This window comes from Mus caroli, chromosome 12 (assembly GCF_900094665.2).
Source record: "Mus caroli chromosome 12, CAROLI_EIJ_v1.1, whole genome shotgun sequence".
NCBI lineage: Eukaryota > Metazoa > Chordata > Mammalia > Rodentia > Muridae > Mus > Mus caroli.
Window position 1 is genome coordinate 64,984,050 of NC_034581.1, and position 26,339 is coordinate 65,010,388.

A 26,339-nucleotide genomic window follows, 5' to 3' on the forward strand; every position below is an offset into this window, starting at 1 on the left:
GGAGAGGGAGAGGGAGAGGGAGAGGGAGAGGGAGGAGAGGGAGAGGGAGGAGAGGGAGAGGGAGAGGGAGAGAATACAAGTGTGTTTATGCCACAGCATCTGTGCCATTTTAGTTCTCAGAACTCAGGGGTGAGTGAAGAGTTCATGGGATTGGTACACTATGGTGTGTAGCAGGGATGTCAGCAGTGCCAAGGTTGAGAACTCCGGCTCCAAACCCATGGGAAGGAAATATAAGCTGGAGGTCCCAGGGTGAGTCAGACACAGTGAGGTGTAGTGTGGTGTTTTCACTAAGTAAGCGTTCTCTCTGTGTGTATATACAAGGGCATGGGGAATGCATGTGTGCACATGCAGAGGCCATTGGAGAACATTGGGTGTCCAACTTTATTACCCTCCACTGTATTCCTTTGAGGCACGTTATCTTATTGAACTGGGAGCTAGGCTAGTGGCCAGCAAACACCAGCCATCCTTCTCTCTCCTTCCTCACTGGGGTCACATGTGCATAAATGGACACTCTGGCTGGAAATCCAGACTCAGGTCTTTGTGCGTAGACAGCAAATGCTCTTCCCCACTGAGCCATCTCCACAGTCCCTATAATAAACACCTTCAGAACAAGAGATGCCTTACATTAGCCAGACTTCGGGCTTCTCTCAGAAGGTCTGCATACTGAGTTCACATTTCTTCAAAGCAACCCCTCACCGTAACTGACCAGATGTCTCTCGGCTTCTAAGTCTTACAACCTTCCATTTCTCTGCAATCACCAAGCCCCAGCACCACGTGCTACTGTGCTTATCCTTGCACTATCATTTTCCTCGGAGTTAGAGAACAGAGTCAGTCTTTATCACTTGCAGATTCTGTGTTTGCAAATGGCCTGCTTGTGAAATGAAAAGTTGCATATAGCACTTCCACGACCATTCACAGATAAAGCAATCAACCCCGTGCTGTTCCATGAGTTCAGCTGAGCAGAGATGTGCACTCTGCCTTCTGGTTTCAGGTCTCCCAGTGGTAATTAAGGCTCCTTCTATGTGCAGTCAGTGCTATTTGCATTCTTGCTGGCAGTCTTGCTATTTAAATGTCCCCATAGAGCAGGAGAAGAACAAATGGGGAGAGTCTGGTCACCCAGTTTGGCTGAGGTATCCAAGCTGTAAGCAATGGGAGAAGTGGGCAAACAGGCTTGCAGGAAGATGTCTGAGATATTATAGGGTTCTGGAAATATTCTGGTTTTTTTCAGAACATTTATGAAAATTTCTTTCTTTATCTTCATAGGAAAAGATATCTCTCTTAAAAGTCTTGGGACTTTCATATTATTTCCTTCCATAAGAAAAGTCAGGGTAGGATGCTAATTCCTGACACTGCTGTATGTGGTTGACTTCCAGTCTTCAGGTAGACTTCTCTACCCTTGTATTTGTCTAGAAAGTTCTTGATCTTGCCATAGACTCAGTTATAGATTAATAGGTTGCATATAATCATTTAAACATGGGTTTTTAAAAACATGACACCCACACAATATACAAAGGCAATTAACCTTTCAATGGGTTTGTTATGACATTTTCACATATGTATATAATGTATTTTATTGTATTTATCTTCCACTACCCTCTCTTACCCCTCCCACTAATGACCATATTCTCCCCAACTAGTCCTCCTCCTATTTAAGTCTCATTATTTGTATTTTTGGGTGACTCAATGAGTGTAGTTAGGGTGGCTTACAGGAGCATGGCTAAGGTGCGCTTTACAGCATCACAGGCTACTCCACAGCAGAAAAGGTCTCTCCCTCCCCCAACAACCATCAGCAGCTTATACAGCCCCGCCCCCGAGGAGGAGGCGCCACCGAGTTCCTTAGAGGAATGGTGACAGCCTGGTTTTGTTATTGTTGGTTTTAAAAGCATTGCGGATAGAAGAAAGGGGCTTTTGTTTGGTTATAACTGTTCTCCACGCTTAAGATTAAAGAAAGGGTAAACCAGACTCATGCTTGGAAATGTCCCCAAATTCACATTTATAACAGGTCAGCAACATAAATATTGGCGTTAAATGTATTCTTTTTTAAAATAAGAAACTGATTAGATCTTACTTTTATTTAAGAAAGACTTGTTCTTTTAAAAGCGTTTGCTCTTCAGAACACTTCTCCCTGGATGGTCTAGTATGTCTAAGGGGAGCTATGGCTTACAAAGGACGGAGGACATAGTGCGCATGCGCAAGATGGGAGGTACTGCTGCGAGGAATATATAGCATGCTACACATTCACGGTTTCTACACTGAAATTTACTGACTTTTCCCTCAGCTGAAGGCTTCAATAATTTTAGAAATAACTTTAGAAAACTTGCCATCTTTCCTATGAGCCTGAAAGTGAACAAGCTGTGCTGGGGTTGACTCATCCGGGTCCTTTCCAACTCCAGCGCTCTCTCCGGCAGGTGGTCTGAGGCCAGCCAAGGCACATGCCAGGAGTCAAGGTGTTTTCAGCCCTGAACATGACCAACAGGCAAGGGCAAGGGCCGTGAACACAAAGACTGAAGGCAACAACCACAAGCAACGGCATTTGGCCGCTACAATGAGACCCAAACACACAAATGAATATCAAATACCGAAGCTTAGCACTGAACTGTGTGGCTCTTACCGGGAGGTGAAGAACTCCGGTCCAGGTTCACACCCAGCTCAGTCCTCTGACAGATCCCTTCTCAGAGTGAGAAGGCCAACACTTATATACTCATTTTGTTTTAATTCTTCACGTCTTATTTTATGAATTAAATAATCACAAACAGCCTTGCAATCCCCTCCTTGCCTTTCCTTGTAAGGAAAAGACAAAGGGTATGGTTTATAGAACAGGGCTTTTGGGGTCAATACTGATCTGCCTGTGGGTTGTTATTCTACAAGGACTGGGAATCAAGTTCAAAGGCAGTCAGCATGAGGTCTCCTCCCCACACTGGGCTGCCTTTGTGACTTTTCTTTTCTCTTCCCTCTAACAAGGGCCCAACAGGGCTGTAAAGCCCTCCGGAGACTTCCAAGGCCTGGTAAGAAAAGGGGAATTGGAAAGGATCTGTCATCCTTTGATCCCCAAGAGTTGAAGCCCCCCACTGAGAAACTTGGAAACACTGCAGATGTGAAGGGTCTGCACAAAGACACCAGCAGCCAGCAGCAAGCAATTTTATCTAAGAGACTCCAAGACACATCAATGTGTGTCTAGATTCTAATGACCCTTGCCTCCAACTGAGAGCTCCTCCATTTCTTTCTTCCTATGGAAAAACATTTATAAATTTGTTGTTAATGTGTTGATATCTTGGGTTCAAGGTAATGTATTTATATATTATTCATATATGAAATGTATACTTATATATGAAAACATACAGCAAACAGGTCTTCACACTGTAACTGTGTCTCTTATGCATTTAAAACCTACTCCAGTCTACACAAAGGGTTTAGGGACTCACACTCCAGAAGCACCCTGTTGGGCTTGCTCCTGCCTGTCCTTTTTGCCATTTTTGTTGTTCTTCTTGAAGTCATGGGATGAATTTTTAGCAAACCCATTGGCTTATGTGAGTCAGGGATTCTTGGATAGAATTCAGGGGAGAAAGCAATGCCCCAGGGATAGCTGAGCTGTCTGAACTCTGACTTCAGGAGCTGGGTATCTGGACTATCTGATTTTTTTCCTCGTTATTGGCCAGCTTCTGAGCAACATGTCTACCTGCACTTGGCACAGACCTGCTGTCTGCAAACTCTATTGTGGGCTATTTCGTCAAGTAAAAGCTAAAAGGATATTCTAGCAAGTAGATATTAAATAGCCTTTACTCGGTGGGGGGTATTGGCTACCCACTACAGTCAGAATACTTGCAGGAACACCACAGCATCCATAAAACCAGCTGAACGTTTTTGAGTAACAAGAGCTACCATTTATTGCAAACATTCCAATGTCTGGGACTTCTCAATGACAAGTTCTGGGCTTCCTCTAGCAGGTTCAGAGAACTCACCTGAGGCACAGACCAGTTCAATCACTTAAGGCTCAGACCAGTTCAATCACTTACCAGTACATTCACGTAAATAAAGATGATGAGGTTCCTGGCTTCAAGGCTTCTAAGAAGTCGCTGGCTTCCTCTATTCAAAAGAATGGTCACACTCAAGGCCTAGCGCGGCCTTTGTCTTTGGATCCCTTCCCCTTCTGTCTCTTCACTGTGTGTGCTCTCTGTGAAATGGACTCTGTGCCTGGCTTGGTTTCCCCTCATTCCCAGAGGAGGGACTCATGCACAGGAAACCAACCACAAGCAGTGAGAGCATCCTCTGCTGGCTTTGTGAAGATAGAACCTACCTATGTATTTATACAAGTAGAATGAAATGCTGGATCTATTTCTCCATTCTCTCATCAGTTACAATTGCATTGCTGTGACAGACACCTAATGGGAACGACTCACAGGGAGCGATGTTCTATTTTAGCTCACAGTTTCTGAGCTCAGTCTGCAGTAGCTTGGTCCCATACACAGCAGAGCAGTGAGAGTGTGGTGGAGACTGTTAATGTCATGGCGGACAGGAAGCAGAGAACAAGAAAGGGACTGGAGGCTAGCTATGACTTTCAAAGGTGTAGCCCTGCAATGTACTTCCTGAAAGATCCCACCTTCTGAAGTTTCCATAAGGCTCCCAAATATCGTCACCTGCTAGTTACCTGAGCTTTATCACATTCGTTTACAGGAGACATTTGACATTCCTTTTCTATGGCAATCCTTGAAAGTGGGATCTGTTACAATTTCCGTATCAGAGATGAGAAATGCCAAGAAACCCAAGGACACGTGTAGCTAACCACCATATATTCTTCACCCTTTCACGGTACCTTCCAGATTGTCATAGACCAGTAAGTGAGCCTGGCTTCCCTACCCCTATTCTGGTAGTAGCCTGTCCTCCCCCCAACCCCCTTTTTATAAAAAATCAGGACAACCCTCTTCTGGACTCTATGAAGAGGTCATGATTCAGAATAAAGAGAATTTAAAACTATATTAATAACATTGTTATAAAATCATGACTTAGTGGAATGAAAATATAATTGAACTCTTTGTCCATACTCAGAATAATTAATTGGCCAGTCTTCATTAGCCTTCAATTTAGATAATAATGTTCTATTGACTAATCCAATCGTTCCCCATTTGCAGATGAGATTTGTCAGTTTTTTACTTCTGGTCCCCAGTGTAAGCAGAATATCCAGGTTCTATTCAATGTCTGTTCTAAGGTGGACAGTGTAGCACATGCCAGACTCAAGCTACTCAGGAGGTTGAGGCAGGAAGGAGAGAGTGGGTGTTAGTGGTTAGTCAAAACAGCTTAGCAGGAAGCCATCTCCAAATAAAACAAAAACGAATAGGGATGAAGCTCAGTGGTTAGAGTGCTTGCTTAGCAGGCATAAGCCCCTGGGTTTAATCTGTAGGACCATCACCACCACCAACAGCAGCAAAAATTCCACCCTATGTCATATCAGTAATGGCTACATGTCAATAGACTCTGTGTTGCATTTAGTTAAACTGTGTTATGGCACCTTTCAAACTAAGATATATGTGAGCACACTTTAAATAGCCCTGATGTGTATGTTGTAATCTTACTTTATGATTACATGTTGTTGGCCAAGTACATTACAATAATATACTGCTGGGATCAGTGCCAGCCCCGAGGCAGTGACACTAGCTAGGATTTGAGGAGCTCTTGTCACTTGGCCTTCCGTGGGAATGAAGCCAGGGCTGAGCAAGCCAGTGGCTAAGTGAGGGCAGAGGATACAAGCCATGTGGGGAGACTCCCCAGAGGCTCCTGGGTAAGGATTAGCATCTGGCTGACCCTACAGACATGCCAATGGGAACAAGCCATGGAGATGACTAAGAAGTCAGGCTAGGGTTTAGAGTATAGCTCAGGGCTACAGCACTTGCCTAACCTGCTGCAAGCCCTGCTTTAGTCCCAGCACCGCAAAACCACAGCCACAGTGAACATGAAGGAAGGGATGTAGGTTGGGATTAAGCTGGCTCGCAGACAGGTTGGTAGAAACCAGAAGATTCACAAGGACCACAGGAGAGTAGGGAGGAATGGCAGCGGTCTAAGGCTCATCCTGTTGACAAAGGTTCTGACTTACTGAAAGTTTATGTTCACAGAAATAGAGTAGGTTATGATAATGAAGGAACATCAATTTAATGCTATAGACATACACAATTCCCCCTTAAAGAACAATGAAAACAATAACAGAACATAGTTAATAAATTTTAGTGACTATAGATCTAGAATATGGAGAACCAACTATCAAAAAACCCTCTGTGATTATAGGTGTCTAGGATCATGGAAGAGTCCCCAAAAGGAAAAATCCTGTTTCAGTTGAGCATCATTGAATAAACAGACAGACAGACAGACACAGAAAGAGAGAGAGAGAGAGAGAGAGAGAGAGAGAGAGAGAGAGAGAGAGAGAGAGAGAGAGAGAGAGAGAAGAAATTAGAAGTAAGATCTTGGACATTTAGATTTTTTTTAAACGTATTTATTTTTATTTCATTGCACTGATGATTTGCTTGCATGTATGTCTGTGTGAAGATTTCAGATCCTCTGGAACTGGAGTTCTAGACAGTTGTGAGCTGGGAGTTGAGCTCAGGTCCTCTGGAAGAACAGCCAGTGCTCCCAAACCCTGAACCATCTTTTCAGCCCAGGATATTTAGAATTATTAATGTATAGTCAATAAAATAAAGTTTTGATTTTTTGGTTTTTATTTGTTTGTTTGGGTTTTTTGTTGTTGTTATTTTTTACAATAAGATGTACCACATGACTTTTTTAATTTAAAAAGTGTTCAGTTGTTTTCTCTGACCTGGGAAGGAGTTGGGCAAATGATGTAGAAAACCTAGTACCTCAGTTCTATCAGTCTATAACTTTCAACTGTATAAGAAGAGTCTTGAATTTTGGCACCTTAACTTGCTTTTTATAAAAACATCACAGTTGGGGGCTAGAGAGATGGCTCCGTGGTTAAGAGCATTGACTGCTCTTCCAGAGGTCCTGAGTTCAATTCCCAGCAACCACATGTTGGCTCACAACCATCTGTAATGAGATCTGATGCCCTCTTCTGGTGTGTCTGAAGATAGTGACAGTGTGCTCAAATAAATAAAATAAACAAATCTTTAAAAAATATATAAAAAATCACAGTGGTAACTCTGGGTTAACAGGAACCTCAGCAGAGCTAGAGCTTTATGGTGGTATACAAAAGTAAGCTCCATCTTTGTAGCCAGGTGATGTAGAACTTGGAGCGAGGAGGAAGAAGATGTGGTACTAAGGGAAGTGTCTTCTGTTGATCTGAGATGTTCCTATGTTGAACGGCATTCATCCAAGCTCTTCCTTGGAATCAGCCCTTTGGGACTTATGGGATGAGGGACTTGCCCTTGGCTCTGACAAGTAAGTCTACAAATCGCCCCACTCTCAGCTCCGTGTCTGCTCTGCTCTGGTGTTTCAGAGAGGCCAATGGCTCACAGCTCTGTCCCTTCCATTTAGATGATAAGCAAGAGCTGGGCTCATGATGAACTTTTGAAATTCAAAAACAAAGGATAAATAATCAGACTAAAAGTGGGCAAAGGATTTGAAGAGGCATCTTCCTAAAAACAAGGAGGAAAGGAGGAAGAGTTGGAAGACAAAAGCAAAGGCATATGAAAAGATCCCCAACAACATCGATAGTCATCGGGGACATGCAGATCGTAACCACAAAGAGGCACCACTTCACACCCTCTGGAACGTCTATAATCAACATAGACAGAAAACAGCATGTGCTGACAAGGACAGGTAGAACCTGGACTGGCACTCACTGCTGAGGGAAGGCGAGAAGGAGCAGCATCTTTGGAAAACAAGTTGACAGCAGTCTCAAAGTGTGAAACATCAAACTCCAAAATGACTCAGTAATTCCACTCCCAGATACTCATTTCTGGTGTCTCCCAAGTATTCAATGTCAGTAGGTTTTGACCTGAGCTGCCATGTCATCAGATCCATAGGCTGCCACCAATTTAGATGTCAGTCACAGGTCCAGGTCCCAAGCTTTCCTAGACTTCTCTCTGATTTGGTGGCAATTTTAGGGAAACTCCCTTTTAGGTGTGACAGTTCTCTATGGTGACTCAGGGAACTCAGGAGACAGTGTGCTTGCAGGTTTCTCATAGAACTAGGAACTCAGGAACAGTCAAATGCAAGAAATAGACAAGGCGAGAAGAGAGTGGAGCTTGCGTGTTCTCTGGGAGTGCTACATACTCAGTATCTATGTGCTTATGTCTGCAGACCCTGAATCTTTCTGTTCAGGAATTTTTACAGACCTGAGATTTCAGGTTCCTTCTATTTGTGTGGATCAGAGACCAGGGGGTGGAGGTAACATATGAGAGTTTCATATTCGGTCTTTCTGGGGCCCAGTTGCTAGGAGCTATATTGGGCCCACTTGGATTCACCTCATTAGTACAGACTCAGATGTGGGCAAAGGGGATCTTATCATTTAGGATATAAGAGGCATTATGAGTTCTAGGTATGAAGGACTAAATCTAACTATGACTGTTATACCACACTTGAGATAATTGAGAACATATCCACACCAAAAACCTATGCATTGAGATCTAAGCAGCCCCTATGTATAATTTATGAGACATGGAAGCAACCATGTTCACCACATGCGCATGCATAAATGAGCATGATATATCTAATACTATAGCATATATATCTAATACATCACTGGTGTATGCTACAAATACATAAACTCTGAATCCATGCTGAGTGGGAGAAGCCAGACACAAAAGGAAACATATCTTATGACTAAGTTTGTATGAAATACCCAGATCAGTCAAGTCTGCAGGAACAGGAAGCACTCTTGAAGTCCTCAGGTGCTAAGGACGGAGGGCAGTGTTAAGGGTGTAAATGGGGACTGTTCTTTCTGAGTGTTATAAACATGGAATTTCATGGTGGCGTTGGCTGCACATCTCTGTGAGTAAATAGACTGAAAGCTCCAGAATTAAAATGTAAAAGGGTGAATGTTACAATGAGGTTTTTAATCTACTGAGAGGAACCTGCTGTCTCCATATGAAGTTAGCATCCTTACAGGGCTGAGGAGGAACGTGAATTGAGCAGAGGAAAAAGGTCCGCACCACTGTCGTCGGTCGCAGTAGTGAATGTACAAAGCCAGCCGTATCTAAGCACCTGTTAGCCATGACTTTGGGCTTCTTGGCTTTGTGGTCTCTGTTTCCCCATTTGTAATGAGGATGGCCTTGGTATCTATCTGCCTCATAATGTGGAGAGAAGTCTACCCATGACTGTGGAGGAAGTCCTTGCAACGGCTCCTAGAGCACAGCGTGCTTGGATGTAAGGGGTCAAAGTCACTAAAGCTTTGTCCAGGGCTCCCTCTCAATCTCATTTCCATATTTGATGATCCTAGAACTACACACTTTTCTCTGCCAAGTGAGTCGCTGTTCAGTTTTCTAATGCTGCCGTTCTGAAGTGCAGGTTTGAAGTACTTAATCTGGTATCCAGATCTGGGGTTTTGGTGGAAACCTCTTGAGGGATTACCAAGTTTTTGTACCCCAGAACTAAGACTTGGACAGCGACACACGACATGCAGATAGTAGCAAGCAACAGGAGAGAATTTATTAAAGAATATGCTTCTGGGCTGGTGAGATGACTCAGTGGGTAAGAGCACCCGACTGCTCTTCCGAAGGTCCAGAGTTCAAATCCCAGCAACCACATGGTGGCTCACAACCATTCGTAACGAGAACTGGCACCCTCTTCTGGAGTGTCTGAAGACAGCTACAGTGTACTTACATATAATAAATAATAAATAAATCTTTAAAAAAAAAAGAATATGCTTCCAAGGAGGAAGCAGGCTGAACACGGGTTCAGATGAGAATGGGGACCCAAGGGAGCTTTACTGGCACAAAGCACAGCCTTAGCTTAGAGCAGCAGACTTTGCTACACGTGCCCTGATGCTTTCAATTCTACATACAATTTCATGGGTCATTCACGCCAGCATCTTAAATTTCCACACAGAGGCATGCATCTTAGTATTAAACCAGCCATAGGCAACTCTTGGACACTGAGTACCTCTCTGCTTGGGCCAGTGGTTCCAACTAGTTTTAGTTGGCACGAACAAGGGTTGGGATTGAGCGCTGAGCCTTCCTTTTTTGCCAACTTGCTTTTTTCATATGGTAATTTTGTCAGTCAGGCTTTGGGATATGGGCCTCATCCTGCCCCCCCCCCTTCTCTTGTTTCAATTTGACTCTACTGTAGAATTGTATCCTTCAGATCTTATTCAGAGTAAAAGGAGGCAATCCATGGTTACCAGCGAGAGATGAGGCGTTCTGCTCTTGGCATGCTAAGTGTGAGGTGATTGTGGTCCATTCAAATGAAGGTTCCAGTGAACTTCGGGAGACTAAGTCAATGCAAATCTTGGATTGACAGCTAAACATGAGCTCAACCATAAAAACTGTAAGATCTTGATAATTTGAAATATATTTAAATAAAATTAATAATCCTGGTTACTTGAGAGAATGAGGCTGGAGGATCACAAGTTCAAGGCCAACTTAGTGATACTCTTGTCTTAAAATAAAATATGAAACAAGCTAAGGACATAGCTTAATAGTAGAACATGGGCTAAGCATGAAAGAAGCTACAGGTTCCATTCCCAGAAGCAGGTTTCAAATAATCGTGTCCTGTTCTAGGTACACATACATGTACACGTCCCATTTTGGGTCTTCAGAGAATGGTCAAGTATGGCACCCTTGAATAAAGAGCTTATTAAAGCCAACCTGAAGTTCAGTGTTCATGCATGTTTCAATATTCTATCTTTCTTATTCCTCAAGCTGGAAAATGGAGAACACTTTATTTAACACCATTCCAGGTGTTAGCTCCATCAACATAGGCTGACTGCCATAGTGGCAGAAAATGGACCAGATACACAGGCAGCTTATAAACACCATACTTCTTCCCCACTGATAATATGCTGAAAGCTATTTATCATATTTCCTTGCTACAACTTGGCTAGATGATTGATGGTCAATAAAATCGATAACAGCTGCTTGTTAGAAGCCCTGTGGAGTTGTCTCTGCTGTAGAAGACTTATTAGATTGGATGGAAGTCTAATTTTACATCTGACTTTATGTGATGAAGGCTCTTGGGCTAACATTTCACAGGTGTGAGAGGGAGGAGAGTTGAGCATAAGCAACGTGGCTTTGGAGGCATAGTGACTCATTCTGTCCCTGCAATGACATAAATATCAATAAGCAGCAGGATGATGTGGGTGTGTGGTACAGTCAGCTGTTGGTCATTTGCTGTGATGAGAAGAAATCACAGACCATCAGGAAAGGGAGATTAGGATAGAGTGTGTTATGGAGTCCTGATAAGCTTTGCCCTTGAGCCTGCTCTCTAGTCTGTATATATTTGACTGGCTAGGGTTTTACTCACTCTGCAGTCAGAGCCTGCAATGAAGACCTGTTTTAGGTAACCGCCTTTGCCCATTTCTGCTGGCTGCTTTGTTCAGAGGACAGATGATGTCTTGGGATGATATACATGGCAGCTCACAAGCCTCTCTCAGACTTTTCCCAGAGCACAGGACAATGGTGAGTACATATTGTCCATCACTTCTCAGAATACAAGCTTCAAGCAAAGTATGGATAAAGAAGAGGAACAAATATCTCAATAAAGGCAAACTGTGGCAGAGTAGAGAATGAGCGTCCCATTAACGCATCAGCGGCAGATGAGAATTAACCATCTATGCACCCTGAATCGATGCCCACAGAGGATGTTTCCACCCCAGAGAACAATGTCGGAGCAACACTTTCCAAAGCGAAGTCCTTAAGGAGAGGTTTCTTTGGCGGCAGCTGGTGGCAGAGACATGCAGCTTCGATTTTATGCAAGTGTCCTTATCTATTTGTGCCACTGTATAAAATACCACAGGCAGGGTAGTTCAGAATGAACAGAAATTTATTTGGCTTACAGTTTTGGCAAATACTCCATCTGTTGAGGGCCACCTGCTGTCTCACAGGAGAATGTTTGTCATGAGAGGGGAGCCACTCCTCCTCTCAGCAGGAGTCCACATTCTCAGGAAGTGGTCCAGCCATCCATCCCTTCACAATGACATCCATCCCTTCTGGAAGCAGAGCCCTCTGACCTGACTATGCCCTAAAGCTCCCAGCTCGCAACTGTGCTGCAAGTGAGGAATAAACTTGACATGTGGGCTTTGGAAGATGGCCTCAAACCATGGCAGAAAGACTTGTGAATCACAGTTGTACTTGGCAGAGCTTCAATCAGTTCCTAAACCATGACTGTTCATGAGTGGGACTACCCATGGCTTCTCCACCTGGGGGACGCAGCTTCATGTGACACTGAATGGGGTGGTTTTGGAAAGTTGGGGAGCCCTAAAAAGCTCTGAACACAGGATCATTAGATGCCCATAACACATCTGAAGTGTTTGTAATGCGTGGCTTCCCTGCAGCTCGGTCTGAATACAGGATATTCGAGTTTGGCACTGAGACTACACCTCAGATTTGAGGCTCCCATAAGTTGTATATTGCAGTATTTGTCGTGTACCTATAAAGTTTTCTGATCTTCTAGGAGTATAATAGTTTAATCTCTGGGGAGGGGGGGAGACTTGGAAAATATTTTCCCATTACATTCAAGAGCATGTAAGTATCAAATTAGTACAACCTTAAGTTAAAGTGTCTAGTATCAAAAGTTGACATTTGAGTTTCATTAAAATTTGTTTTGTTAAAAAGGAAAGGCTTGGAGCAGGACAGAATTTTCAGGACGTTCTGAAATGTCCCTGAACACATTCCTGCCATCGTTTTGCTTATTTATGTGTTTTCAACATTGACAATTATAAAAATCTTCATCAACTCTGAAAGCTACTAAAGACACTCTATGACCAACAGTATCATAGCCAAGATTTAATTTCTTATGCAAAAAACCACACCCATCTCATCAGTATGCAAATTGCTTTTGTCCCTAATAAATAGTATAATTATACACACACACACATACACACCCCAAAGGATTATTTTCAATATGTTTCTTTACAATTTATTATAAGTGTTTAATTGGCATACCTGCTATGTGTCTGTGTATTCAACAGTGTGAAAATTTTCTTGGGTGAAAGGGGATCATTGGAGGAAAAGTTTAAGCTCCACAGACAAGGATGTAAGAAGAAATTGACAGCAAACAGATCAGACCCCTGGGTATGGGTTTGAACACATATTCGTGTTTTCAAAAATGCATTCATGTGTTTTAGATGCAGACACAAAGTACACATAGACCCCTTTAATTTTTAAAATCCCTTTAATTCTGTTATCTTCATTTGTAAATTTTAAGATGTGTTGTTTCATTAAAAGAAGACTGTGGCTGAGCTAACAGGTCCAGTCTGTCACCCAGCTCTGGCGGGGAGGCAGGCTGGACCCCTTAGGGCTTAATCTTGGCTGTTTATCACCTCAGATGATCTAGCTCACAGGATGCTCAACAAATCTGTCTCTCCTTTCCCATTGCTGTGTATTTTCCTCATGTAATGGATTTTGTCACAATGAAATTTAGGAGAAAAATGATTTTTAACTCCTCAACATTATTTATACTTGAGAAATAAAGCTGCCCAGCTGCCCATTAAGGCACAGGGATTTAGGAGACCACAGCATTGCGTTTTACAGGGCATGGTATTTCCTGCTTATCAGAAGGTACGACTAAATAGCAGTTGGTACGAGGGCTATAGAATCAGATGACCTAGGTTGAGATTCTGGCTCTTCCACTTTCAGTTGGTGTGACTTTATGACATTCCTGAATTCATTTTCATATGAAGATAGGTAGATTATGAAAGTTAAAAAAGAAAAGAAAAGAAAACCAAAATACCAAATGGTTGTGTGTGGCTTCTACAGTGGCTTGCATATAGCAAGTATTCTGGACAGAAAGTGTTAAATACAAGTTTTAAATTTTGATGATGTTCGTGGGCAGGCTGATCTATAAACTTAAACTGCTGGGATTATATTGGTAGTAATTAATCTTCCTCTCACCAATATTTTCCTTTATTAAGTAAATCTTTATCTACCATCCACTACATACAAGATATGGGTAGAGACCAAGATAAAATCAGAAGAAGGAATTTATGGCACAGAATTATTGGGTTCCAGTGCAAGACACTCAAATAACAGTTACTTAATGGAGGATGTTAGTTTCTATAACAATGAACAGGGAATATTGGGGAGAAGGGTGAACTGAAGGCAGGGCTGGGAGATGTGGGGGATCAGATCAGCAAAACCAAGGACAGGGACATGACTAGGTGTGTTTCAAACACCCAGGAGTCAAGACCATGATGTAGAAGAGTTTCTAAAGTCATTAAGAAGAAAGGGGGAAATTTTTCAAGACCAAAAACACTGAAGAATTTTCTTACCTTTTCCGTTTAACAATCATATCAAAACAAAGAGAATTCTCTGCCTATATGTTTCTTTCTGTTTGTTTTTAGAGTTCAGCAGCTAAAGCCATCGTAGTTGTAGAGACTGAAGGTGCAGAGGCACCTTTGCAGGGGTGGTGAAGCGTGCAATTCAAGGCCAACTTAGTGATACTCTTGTCTCAAAATAAAATATGAAACAAGCTAAGGACATAGCTTAATAGTAGAACATGGGCTAAGCATGACAGAAGCTACAGGTTCCATTCCCAGAAGCAGGTGTCACATGATCGTGTCCTTCCTAATGTTGTGATCCTTGAATATAGTTCCTCATGGTTTGTGGTTGTGATGATAAATAAAATTTTGTTGTTGCTTCATAACTGTAATTGTGATGCTTTTATGAATCATATAATCAAGTAATGTAAATATCTGATATGCAGGATATCTGATGTGCAGGATATCTGATATGCAGGATATCTGATGTGCAGGATATCTGATGTGCAGGATATCTGATATGCAGGATATCTGATNTGCAGGATATCTGATGTGCAGGATATCTGATATGCAGGATATCTGATGTGCAGGATATCTTATATGCAGGATATCTGATGTGCAGGATATCTGATCTGCGACCTCTGTGGGGTTTGAGGCCCACAGGTTGAGAACCACTGCCCTAGAGCCAGGCAACTGTGAGCTGCTGGGTTTAAGTGCTGAGAATTGAACTTGGGTTCTCTGGAGGAGCAGTAGATGCTCTTAATCACTGAGTCTCTGCGGCCCTCTACCTTTTTAATACTGCCTTTTTCTCAAATCAAAAGCATTTTCGAAATAATCTACTTCTACCTAATATAGTTCAGCAAGAAACTCAGTTAACCTTACACTTGGCATTATGGACATAAAGCCTAATGACAGTCAAAGAAGATGTGTTAGTTTTCATTAAACAGCCTGAGACTTCTGATGCCTATGATCATTTTAAAGAATTATAGCATTTACAGTAGTAAAGAAGGCAGGGTGCACCCAGATCCTTACATATAAACATTACAAAGTCAGGTAGTTCTTTATCTCTGACTCTGGGTATTTAAAGGATAACAAAGGTAACTCAACATTTACTTAAGAATTAACATAAGATGTATGAAGGGGGTTTTGAATAGTCTATTCTGTATAGACAAACAAAATAAACCAACCAAATGAACAAAAGCTTAAACAATTACTATTACCCTAATCAAGTGTTTGACTGATCACTGACCTAACAAGATTTCCTAAATATTTCAGCCCCTCAAAAAAAAAAGTTTCCAAAAGTTGAATAAGTTTGAAATTGCTGGGCTAGCAACAAGTAGGTGGTTTGTTGTTGACACGTGGTATTTCCTCTTCTCTCCCTATACTATTCTGAGAGATATAGACTAAGGCTCTCAACTTTGATGGCTCACAACTGCTTATAGATGTCCCAAGCTCTATATCATGCCAAGCCCCGTATATATAGTGTGTTTTTATGCACGTATACATCTATGGTAAAAATACAGTTTCTAAATTAGGAGATCAATGACAATTGTAAAAGATGATCGTTATAACAATATATAATGAAAGTTAAGTGTTTAGGGTTTCCTTCTCAAAAGTATTGTATTTATACTCTTGTGTTGATGTATGCTATACCTAGATGACGAACTGCACTGAGGTGGATAGTGTGGGCTCTGTGATACAATGTGAGCTACCACATAAGGGTTACTTAAACTCAAACACGGCCATCCTGTATCAGTGCACCTGACAATGGACGGAACCACCAACTGAGCCTGTGCAGTGGATACTTTGGAGAAAGGGGTGAACCACACCCTGAGTGGGACAGACCAGGATGGCACAGGGGTTCATCATGCCACCCAGAATGGCAAACAACTTAAAACTTTGGAAAATTTTCATTTAATACTTTTGAACCCTGCTTGACTTCAATAATTGAAGCCACAGAAAGTGAAAGTGCAGGCTAAAGAAGATCGACATATGGATTTATGACATGGCAAAGTACCATGGGAACTGTCAGGAGTGTTCAGAATGGAGAGTTCCAAACGTATTTATCTATGGAAAGTCACTAGGAATATAGTTTAAGAAATTCTGCCCTTGAGTATTGCTCAGTGGGGTTGGAGAGGTGGCTCAAGAGTTAAGGGCAAGTGCTGCTTCTGCAGAGATCTAGAGTTCAACTCCCAGCTTCTATATTTGATGGCCCACAACTGCCTCCAGCTCCAGGAGATCCAGCACACTATTCTGGCCTACATGGGGCATTAACATACATGTGTGTAACACACACACACACTTGTGTGCACATGTGCACATACACAAATAAAATAATAAACATTCTGGATTTTTATGCATAATAAGAGGTTTCTTGCATTTGAAAACAATGTTTATAACTGGCAGAATTTTGATTGCTGATCCAGTATGTGCAGGAAATGGTCCTTTAAGAAAGCGGCACTCACATGGCTATGTAGAGTTCTCTTAAATAACGTTTCCCTTGGAGTTGTTTGCTGACAACTTCACAATAAAAACAGCCAAAGAAATCAACTAATAGGAACAAACAGGTAGATTTAAGGTCGTTATTTCCTTTGCCAAACCAACATTGCCTTAGTATTTGTATACAGCATCAGAATGCACCCTTGTAAGTAGAGTGTTCAGAGACAATATCTAGAATTAAAAACAATTAGACTCCTCAATGCAAATGGCCCAGTGTTTTTAGAATCACACACATTTGTAACTGGGGATTTCTCAGTTTGGAAGTGGCAGGCAAAACATCATGAAGAGCTAAAGAGAAAAACAAGACCACAACACCCATGAGTGAGCAATTAGTCGCTCACTGAGGTTTGGAGATTGTTAGCACAGCATCGCTTGGTCCAAGCTGACCAGCACAGTGAACCCTGGCATGTGATGCCAACACAGTGAACCCTGGCATGTGATGCCAGCACAGTGAACCCTGGCATACCAGGGTCATCCCCCGACAAGGCAGATTTTGCTGTGTTTTCCATGGTATCTTCCTACATCACCTAAGCTGGCTCCTGTTCTTTACAACTAGAAGTCTCTGAAAAGGCTGATCTTAAAATGATCTTATTTGTAACTATTGTGCTCTCTCACATTTTAGTTTCACATGAATGGTTCTTCTCCTTCCCTGGATGCCAAGGTTGCAGGGTGAGCATCTCTAACTTGTAAGTCTAAAATCTGTAAATGCCTCAAAAGCCAAACTGGTGCATGACACCAGAAATGGCCAATTCCTGCCTAACCCCAGACATAACCCCAACCCTAACTCCATCATAAAGCTGGTACTTTGAATATCTGTATAAAATGACCCAAGGGCTATTTAAATAGAATGTGTATGAAACCAACTTTCAGGTTTAAATTTGGATCTGCTCCTGAGATACCTTACTATGTGTATGCAAATATTTCAAAATCCCACCTCCTCCAAAATCTGAACTGCTTCTAGTATTTCAGAGAAGAGATAAATCGAAAGCCTGCACAGTGTCACGCAAATGACACCTATGTAGGTGAGAAATGTGCTGATAGACACAACTGTGTGTACATTATTTCTAGTCACCAAACAACAGGCGATAGGACAGTTGTCTCTTACTTTACACAATCTGAAGTTAATAACTTGAAAATATTTGCCCTATTTTAAAAAAAAATATTTTTGAAAGTATCACTGAAGTTCTTTGCATCCTTATGGGTGACAGAGAGAGGTGAGACTTGCTTGAGAGCCTGAACCTCCTGCCCTCTAGCTCCTTCACTGTGGCCTAGTTCTTTCTTAAAATTCCCTAAACTTTATTGCCACAAACTTGCAAATAAAGAAAAATACCACACACACACATGCACACGCACACGCACACGCACACACACAAGAGAAAGAAAAAAAAACTTTGAAAAGAGTCTGACATGGTGGTGTATACCTTTCACCCCAGCACCTGGGAGGGAGAGTATCACTGTGTGTTCCAGGACAGCTTGGTCTACTTAGTGAGTTCTAAGACAGTCAGAGCTACACAGTGTAACCCTGTCTCATGATGACGATGATGATGATAATGATGATGATGTAACACACCAAAATTAACCAGACCCCCAAAGTCATTATAACTTAAGGAACTGCTCTACTGTAGAATGAACACTTGAAATGGAAGCTGTGGGACCTCAGATTCAACTTTGCACTGTCCGTTTTGAATATATTTTATGCACTTACCTCCCACCAAACCCAAAACATCCATGACAGAAGTAGAAGTAGAAAAAAAAAAACAAATGCAGGTAACCAGGTAAGGGTCAGAAGTCATGGAAGGGGCTACAAAGTTCTTTGTTTTTATTGTGCCTCAATTCAAGGAGGACAATTCTCTCCTCAGGAACGGTGTCCTAAGACCTGTAAGGATGTTGATATCACACACACAATGTTCTACATCTCCTTCCAGCAGTTAAATTAATAGAAAAGAAAAAGGCACAAATGTAAGCTACTAAGTACAGTGACCACCAGAACACGCACTGTAACACACTGTAACAAATACTAACGGAATGTTATCTTAGAGGGGTCATCTGAGACATTTCACACACAACTGCTATAACTAAGCAGAGATTTTTCCAGCATAGTTTAGAGATAAAAGGATAATCAACTGATGACTTATTTGAAAATGATTACATTGTAAATATTAGTTTTAAAAAGGCAGGAAGGTGGGTGGAGGTTAGGGTAGAAGGGTCAGGAATTCAAAGTCATCTTTGGCTCCATAGCTAGTTAGAGGGCAGCCTCGGCTACATAAAACTCAATCCCAAAACACCAGAGTTAATTAATTTAAAAGCAAAGTCATTTGAAAGACACTCTAGACGAATTAGCACGTGTTTAGGGTAAAAAAGAAAAAAATTATTCAGCAGCACAAACAGGGAAGAAAGCTTATGAAACATTTACTGATTCAGTGATTGGTAAAGCATCAAGAGTTTAAGACTATGGTGACTCTTGGGAACTGCTAAAAATTACAAAGTGGTGCTGGCAGTGGTGGTGCGTTCCTTTAATCCCAGCACTCAGGAGGCAGAGGCAAGCAGATCTCTGTAAGTTTGGGGCCAGCCTGGTCTACAAAACGAGGTCCAAGACAGCCAGGGCACTTGCACAGAGAAACCTCATCTCAAAAACCAAACCAAACCAAACACAATAAAAAGTGATTTAGTAGCTCCAAAAGCTTATTTCAAAATGTCTGCAAAACGCATTTGTGTTGCAAGGTTTTCTTTCAGCCTGACGTGGAAAAAAGGGATAGCATAAATGCTGATACAATATAAAGACTGCTACCAGATATTTGGTTTGGATTATTATTTCATGTATCATTTATGAATTTTGAAGGTCATAAATATCTAAAAAATTAACTTGGTAATCTGATGATAAATTTTAACCACTATTAAAACTACTTGAAAACTATTTTGCCTTGCCTGTGTAAGATAATGACCTGTGCCTAACGGATATTTATTCACAGGATTTTCTTCAGCAGTAGAAATGGTTACTATCACAGAATATGAATGAAACCATTTATAACTCAGTGCCCAGACTCCGAGGGAAGGAGGTAGAGCCTTTTGCTCTTCTGTGTTTTGAAGATCATAGCAATTCTGGCCTGGGAGCATGTTCAGAGACAGAAGTACTAGGACAGAGTCTAGCTGTGGGCAATGCAGCAATACTGTATTAGCTTGTTAGGGAAAAATAAATTAAGGAATAATGTTTAGTGCTTTTCTAAAAATTAGTATTAAAATCTATCATTCCCCATTCAACTTTTCCAGGCCATTTAGTCATTCTGATATTGACTGGACAAATTGAAATGGATTTATTTTTTCTGGAGAAAATGTGCCAAAATCCAGACATGGTCTTCTAGCCATTTTATTCCATTTCTCATTATTTTTAAGCAGATATAAAAATTTCAACCATAATGTCTACCCACAATTTGCATTATTGGACTTAACAAACAGCTTGACATTTCAACTGTACATGGAGCTTAGCAGAGATTTGAAGGTTCCTTTTGGTATTTGTGGACATAGTTGGGGCTTTTCTTCATGAACACACATGTTGTGTTTCATACCATTCCAATTAACATGTAGCAGTAAGGTCTTTGTCCAGGCAGGGCTATTCATTTTCGATACTCTGTAGAGAAATTCCACTCTAGACCAACTATGTCCTGACTACAGTCACGAATTTGGATGAAGAATCACACTGTGAAGAAATCATGTCTGAGAACTATTGTTTTTAATTTTCAAAATTATAATTCAAAAGTATAATTGGAGAGCTGGGCATGGTAGCACAGACCATAAATCCCTTGTCACTTGGGAGACAGTGACAGGGAATGAGTTGAGAATGTCCCCAGTGATTGCTGAAGATGCTGGCATTTGCTGCCCCCCCCACCCCCATGCCCATTCTGTTATTATTTCTGTTCCAAGCTTAACTGCAGAGTGGGCACCTCTCACAGTTAGCTTCTCTAGAGTCTAAAGAACGCTGGGAAATAAGTGGGGACACAGCTAAGGGTTGCAAGGCCATTTCACTACCTTATTCTTGGGCAAATGACTTTGTGGTGTAAAGATAATTTCTCCTTTGACAATGCTCGGTAACCCCCCCCCTCACGGCACCCCCCAAAATGGTATACTTGAAAAGTAAAGTTGACTTAAAGCACATCTCTGCAAAGTGGTCTGCTTCCTTCTAAGCAGCATAAATATGTTATTAAAAGAGCTCTTTCAGTGAATGCTCACAGTCATCTATTGGATGGAACACAGGGTCCCCAATGAAGGAGCTAGAGAAAGAACCCAAGGAGCTGAAGGGGTCTGCAACCCTATAGGTGGAACAACAATATGAACTAATCAGTACCCCTAGAGCTCGTGTCTCTAGCTGCATATGTAGTAGAAGATGGCCTAGTCGGCCAACATTGGGAGGAGAGGCCCTTGGTCTTGTGAACATTATATGCCCTAGTACAGGGGAATGCCAGGGCCAGGAAGCAGGAGTGGGTGGGTAGGGGAGCAGGGCGGCAAGGGGGGGGTATAGGGGACTTTCGGGATAGCATTTGAAATGTAAATGAAGAAAATATCTAATAATAAAAAAAGAGCTCTTTCCTCACAAAGCTTATCTTGTTTTGTATGTGTTGGGGGGAAGGAGCAATAGATAAGTACAAAGCCAGCATAATTAACATGTGCATGTTATCGTGGTGATAAATACTACTGAGAAAAATAAAGCGGGGAACAATGGACTGTCTGAAGCAGGTGGTCATCAAATGGTCATTACAGTCTCCATCTGGGCTTAACATGTCTGAACAAAGTCAATGAGATAAGGGAGGGTTGCCCTGTCTAGGCACTGGGGAAAGAGAATTTCAGGAAAGAACACACAAATGTAAAGGCTTAGGCCAAGGGAAGGCCCCGGGTGTTGGCTGAGGAACAGCAAGAAACACAGAAGCAGAGTCGGGGGTCAATCAGCGGAAGAGGACAAGAGGAACAGGTCAAGTAGGCTTTGCTAGAATGTTCATGGAATGGTCTGAGAATCACACGAAGCCATCAGAGTAGAGGAGTCCCAAGACAACATGTTAATAGCATTCTTTCTCGGTAGCCCGGGGAGAGACCCTATCAAAGGGGACCCAAAAGATAATTCTGCTAACAGGTGTCTCAAAGTTTGTACACGCAGCCACTGAAAGGGAAAAGGTTTGAACCCTGGTGGAATAAAGGTTTGGAGAGAAGGATGGTTTTAGTACGCGACCACTCAGAAAACTCTGGTCCTTCTGCTCCAGCCTTAGGTCCCCACCCTCGAGGGTTAAGGCCTAGACTGTGTGCAATAGGACCACAGGAGTTCTGGGCACCTGGACCTGCTTCTCTTCCAGCAGAGTCAGGTCCAGCTCAGAGCCAACTCATCAGTATTCCAGCCACGGAGTCTCTCCCCGCCCCCGCTGTGCATCAGGGCTTCTGTCTCCTTCGCTGAGACAGCCCCCTGAGGTCTACCCAACCCCACTGGCCCGACCTGCCCTAGTCTCCCAAGCCCTCAGCCCACCCTGTAGCGGCGCATGCCCGGAGGCCTCTGCCACCCGCGAGCCTCCGCCAAACCAAGTAGGCTTTGCCCTATGGTGGTGGCGACCATAGATAGGCTGCAGACTAAAGAGGGGGCGTCCTGGGCCCAGTTCACAGGCATGGGAAGGGAGACCCGTGCTAAGGCATTCCTGCAACCATTCTCTAGAGACCTTCAACTTCCCTGCGTCGCCTCAAACGTCCCTGGAGCCTCCTGCAATGCACCAGATCGCAAGGCAGACGCCGAAGGCACTTGCACTGCGCCCCCACTGGGATGCGCTGTCACTCTAAGAGGGACCGAGTACTGCAAATCTGGAGGACCCTAGGGCTCGGGGAGTCAGGGGTGGGTTACATAGGACTCACCTTGTGCAATTTCCACATAGCCCCTAAAGCTTTGACTTCGTGGCTGGAGTGTTTGCCCTCCTCCAGGCACTGGTAGCACACGGGCATCTTGCATTGCACGCAGTACATGCTGTGGTTCTCCAGCTCATGGTCTGTGCAGGTGGAGACCTTGCGCGGGCTCAGCCGCCGGCTGACGCGGCCCTGGGCAGGGGGCACCAGACGGTGTTTGGCTAGGGGGCCCCGGGGCGGGTGGCAGCGCAGACGGCAAGGGTCGCAGTAGAAGACATCGCACTGTTCACACATGACCGTGGCTTCCTTGGGCGCCTTCTCGCAGAGCTGGCACTTGAGGGCCGCGGCTTTGCTCTGTTGGTAGCGGTCGATGACCCCTTCCAGGACACGGTTCTTGGGGAAACCGCGGAGCCCCCGGTCATCCAGAATGAGGCTGCGGTGGCACTGGGGGCAGGTGATGCAGGAATTGCGGGGCACAGGGGCCAAAGCCGGTGACAGGTGGGTGGGCGGTGGCGGCATAGCAGGGGGGAAAACGCGGACGCCGTTGGGTGACTTCTGGCACGGGGTAGTGGGGGCGCTGGCGAAACCTCCATAGGATCCATAGCCGCTGTCCGCCTCGCTGTACAGGCTCATCTTGTCCAGATCCAGATAATCATAGTCGGAAACCCCAGAGCCCGAGGCCCGGCGGCTCTGGGGGGACTCGGACTCCGGGGTCTGCACCAGGATGTTGCGGGCGCACGCCTGACATAAATTGTGAGAGCAGGGCAAGATGATGGGTTCCCGATAGAAGGAGCCACACACTGGGCATTTTAACTCTTCCTCCATCTCTTCCATGGGGACCTGGCTGAAAGCGAGGCAGCAGCGGCTGCGGCGGAAGGGGCCTGACCTGGAGAAGCAGCCGATGGGCCTGTGGTGGCCAGCACCTTGGCCAGCGGCGGCGGTGGTGGCGCCTTCCCCGGTCGCCTAGGCGCCGACTCCCCAAGACGCGCTCTCGCTGTGAGCCGCCGAGCCTCCGCGCTGCGCGCCAGCCCGGGCCCGCCCCCTTCCCACTGCTAGCCCCGCCCCGCCAGGGAGCCGAGGCTCATCGGACGGCGGCCGTGAGAGCTGCTTTCTCATTGGCCTCCCGCCTTGTCCGTCTCCTCTCCTCTGCAGGTCGCTGAGGGCTCAGTGAGTCGGAGCTGGAGCGCGGCATCGCCTGCTGGCTGCCGCGGGATTTTAGGAGGGGGCTGGCGCAAGCCGAGAAGTGGGACGGGATGATTCATCCTTTCCTACCCCCCCCCCCCCACGCTTCCTTCTGAGCTCGGGTGCAGTCACCCCAGAGCAGGGGGCGTGAGAACCCCTCCCGGTCGCGAGTGGGCTGCTGCTGCCTGTCGCCGGCGCTTGGCGCTTGCCTTCCAGCTTTGGTCTGCACGCCGACCCACCCCTTCCCCTTCCGCTGCTGGCGTAGAGCCAGCACCTCCCCCGAGCCTTCCTGGAGGCTTTTGGGCTTTTCTCCAACCCTCAGAAGCAGCTGGAGCGCCCTCATCTCTGGTGTTTAGGGAAGATGGTGGTATGCCATGGCTGCAGTGTCCCCTTTCTGCGTCCCTGGTAGCTTTTTCCCTACCCGAGGCAAAGGCTCAGCATTCCTCCAAAAGCTGTGCCACCATCGCTACATTATTTAAATGTGCGGAGGCCCTATGCCTTGGAGTGAAGGTACCTCTCACCCTCCCCAGCCTCCTGAAGCTCCATCCCCAGCATGTGGCTGGGTTTTCGAGAGGCCCCAGGAACGTTAGTTGAGTTGAGGCGGGCAGAGTTTGTGTATTTCTGAGTGTTTATCGGTTGGTAACTAGCTATGTGAACGAATCGCTATGGGACTGAAGATTCCCAGTGTTTGATTCCAAACAGTATTATCCAATGTCACATGCCCTTAGCACATACCATAAATTCCAGAAGAGGGGTGGGATGTTATTTCTGCTTCTGTGAGATAATGAGGGATCCAACGATAGCCCTTATATTCTAACCGATTTCTCTTTCCCCAAAACGGTGCTAGAGATAAGTCCTGCCTTTTGCCTGTATAATCCTTGAAATGACGACAATGATAGAATCTTTGAATAAAGATATCAGCCTGCTACTCAATGGGGAGACTCTTTGAATCCAGTGACATTCCAAGGAAGTAATTTATCTTGGGAGCATACATAGTTAATTTTCTGAGTGATTCATGAAGCAGGTGACAAAAAATGGTTTTCAAGTTCGTGGGATCTTTCAAATTTTCAATTTCCAGAAGATAACAATTATTCATAGCTTACTTTATAATTTAAAAGCACTTTTTTTTTCCCCAGAGAAAAGAAGTACTTTCTATAATCTTGATTTTGGAGAAATAGTACAAATAAATTGAATTATCTTGCAAATATATTTTTTAGCACAATGACTACAGTAGTTGATCATTGGTTGTGTGGGAGGAAAATTCACATTGTTATTTAAAAATATGTTAGTCACAGATCCTACAGGGTTTATTCCTAACCCACATTTTAATTAGTTGAGACCAGAGCTACTAATGCTATATGCAGTCTGTTTATAGGCAAAGTGTTTCTTAAGATTTGATTGGGGTATCATCTATATTAGTGCAGGATATATAGACTATTAGTCCAAAGACATTTTGCTCATGTTAAGTAGTTAATTCTTAAGAAGAAAGGGTCAACCATGCCCTTGTATGTTAAAATCCTTTCATGTATTTTGTATTCACCTGCACAAGTCAGAGAATCCTTGGCTAGCAAAGAAAAGAGCTGCCATTCTTCCCGAGTCTGGGCTTTGCCTACCACAGAATACCATGTAAGAGGTCTGGTGATTAGCAGACAGGCTATGCTTGGTTCACAGGGAAGGGTGGGTAGTTTGAGGGCATGTCCAATGGTCTGATTTGGTGTCAGATACAAATAGCCTCAATCCGATACAGATTTATAGAACAGTTGATCAATTAGGAAATAGCTTGAGGTGAATTAACTGTTAGATCTATTTGGTCAGGAACTAGCACATCGATCCCTCCTAGAGAGCTTTCCAGATGACTGCCGTTTGTTGGGCAGTCTCCTCTTCCTGGCATCACGACTTGAGTCAGTCCCTGTAATATGACCACATGGGCACAGTTATCGCCACTTGTCAGATTAGTGAACTGAAGCTAAGAAAACTAGAGGAACCTCTCACGATCCAGCACCGGTGAGGCTAGGGTTGGAACCCAAGAGCGGGAAGGTTGTAGCTCCTTTTCTTCATTCACCAAGTAAATACTCAGTCCATATTTTGTGAGGTTCTGGTGTAACAAACCTGAAATGTTAATCTTTTGCTATCCTGCTTAGCTTCTCTGAGAGTTTGCCATTTTTTAAATTAATTTCTGTTTTTGTTAGGCCTTTGAAGATGTTCTCTCATGTTGTACTACTTGTCCAAGGTGTGCTTTAAAGCCCACCACCCCAAGTTATCTTTTAAGGGGAATAAAAAAAATCTGAATGCAATTGGTGACCTTGTAGAAATGCCAGCCCACAGGGAGACTAATTTTTCTGTCCCAGCTGGCGGTTGACTGAGCCCTGGAGTGTGGGGTTGTTGGTCCTGTAGTTTCCTCATTCCTGGTAATGACTGCAGATGTTGTCAGTTTTGT

General features: G+C 43.7%; 1 protein-coding gene across 10 annotated transcripts in view; it reads right to left on the minus strand.

Moving 5' to 3' along the window:
* The window catches only part of Trim9 (tripartite motif containing 9), a 103,621-nt gene extending 79,480 nt beyond the window's left edge, over positions 1-24,141 (minus strand). For 9 of the 10 annotated variants that reach the window (XM_021178921.1, XM_021178920.1, XM_021178919.1 and 6 more), the window contains exon 1: positions 22,733-23,996. In XM_021178921.1, coding sequence (XP_021034580.1) covers positions 22,733-23,554 — 822 coding nt within the window. In that variant the 5' untranslated portion in view covers positions 23,555-23,996. Of the gene's footprint in view, positions 1-22,732 lie in introns of all 10 variants that reach the window. The other variant, XM_021178922.2, reaches the window with a different exon arrangement.
* Positions 24,142-26,339: the final 2,198 nt, after the last annotated feature.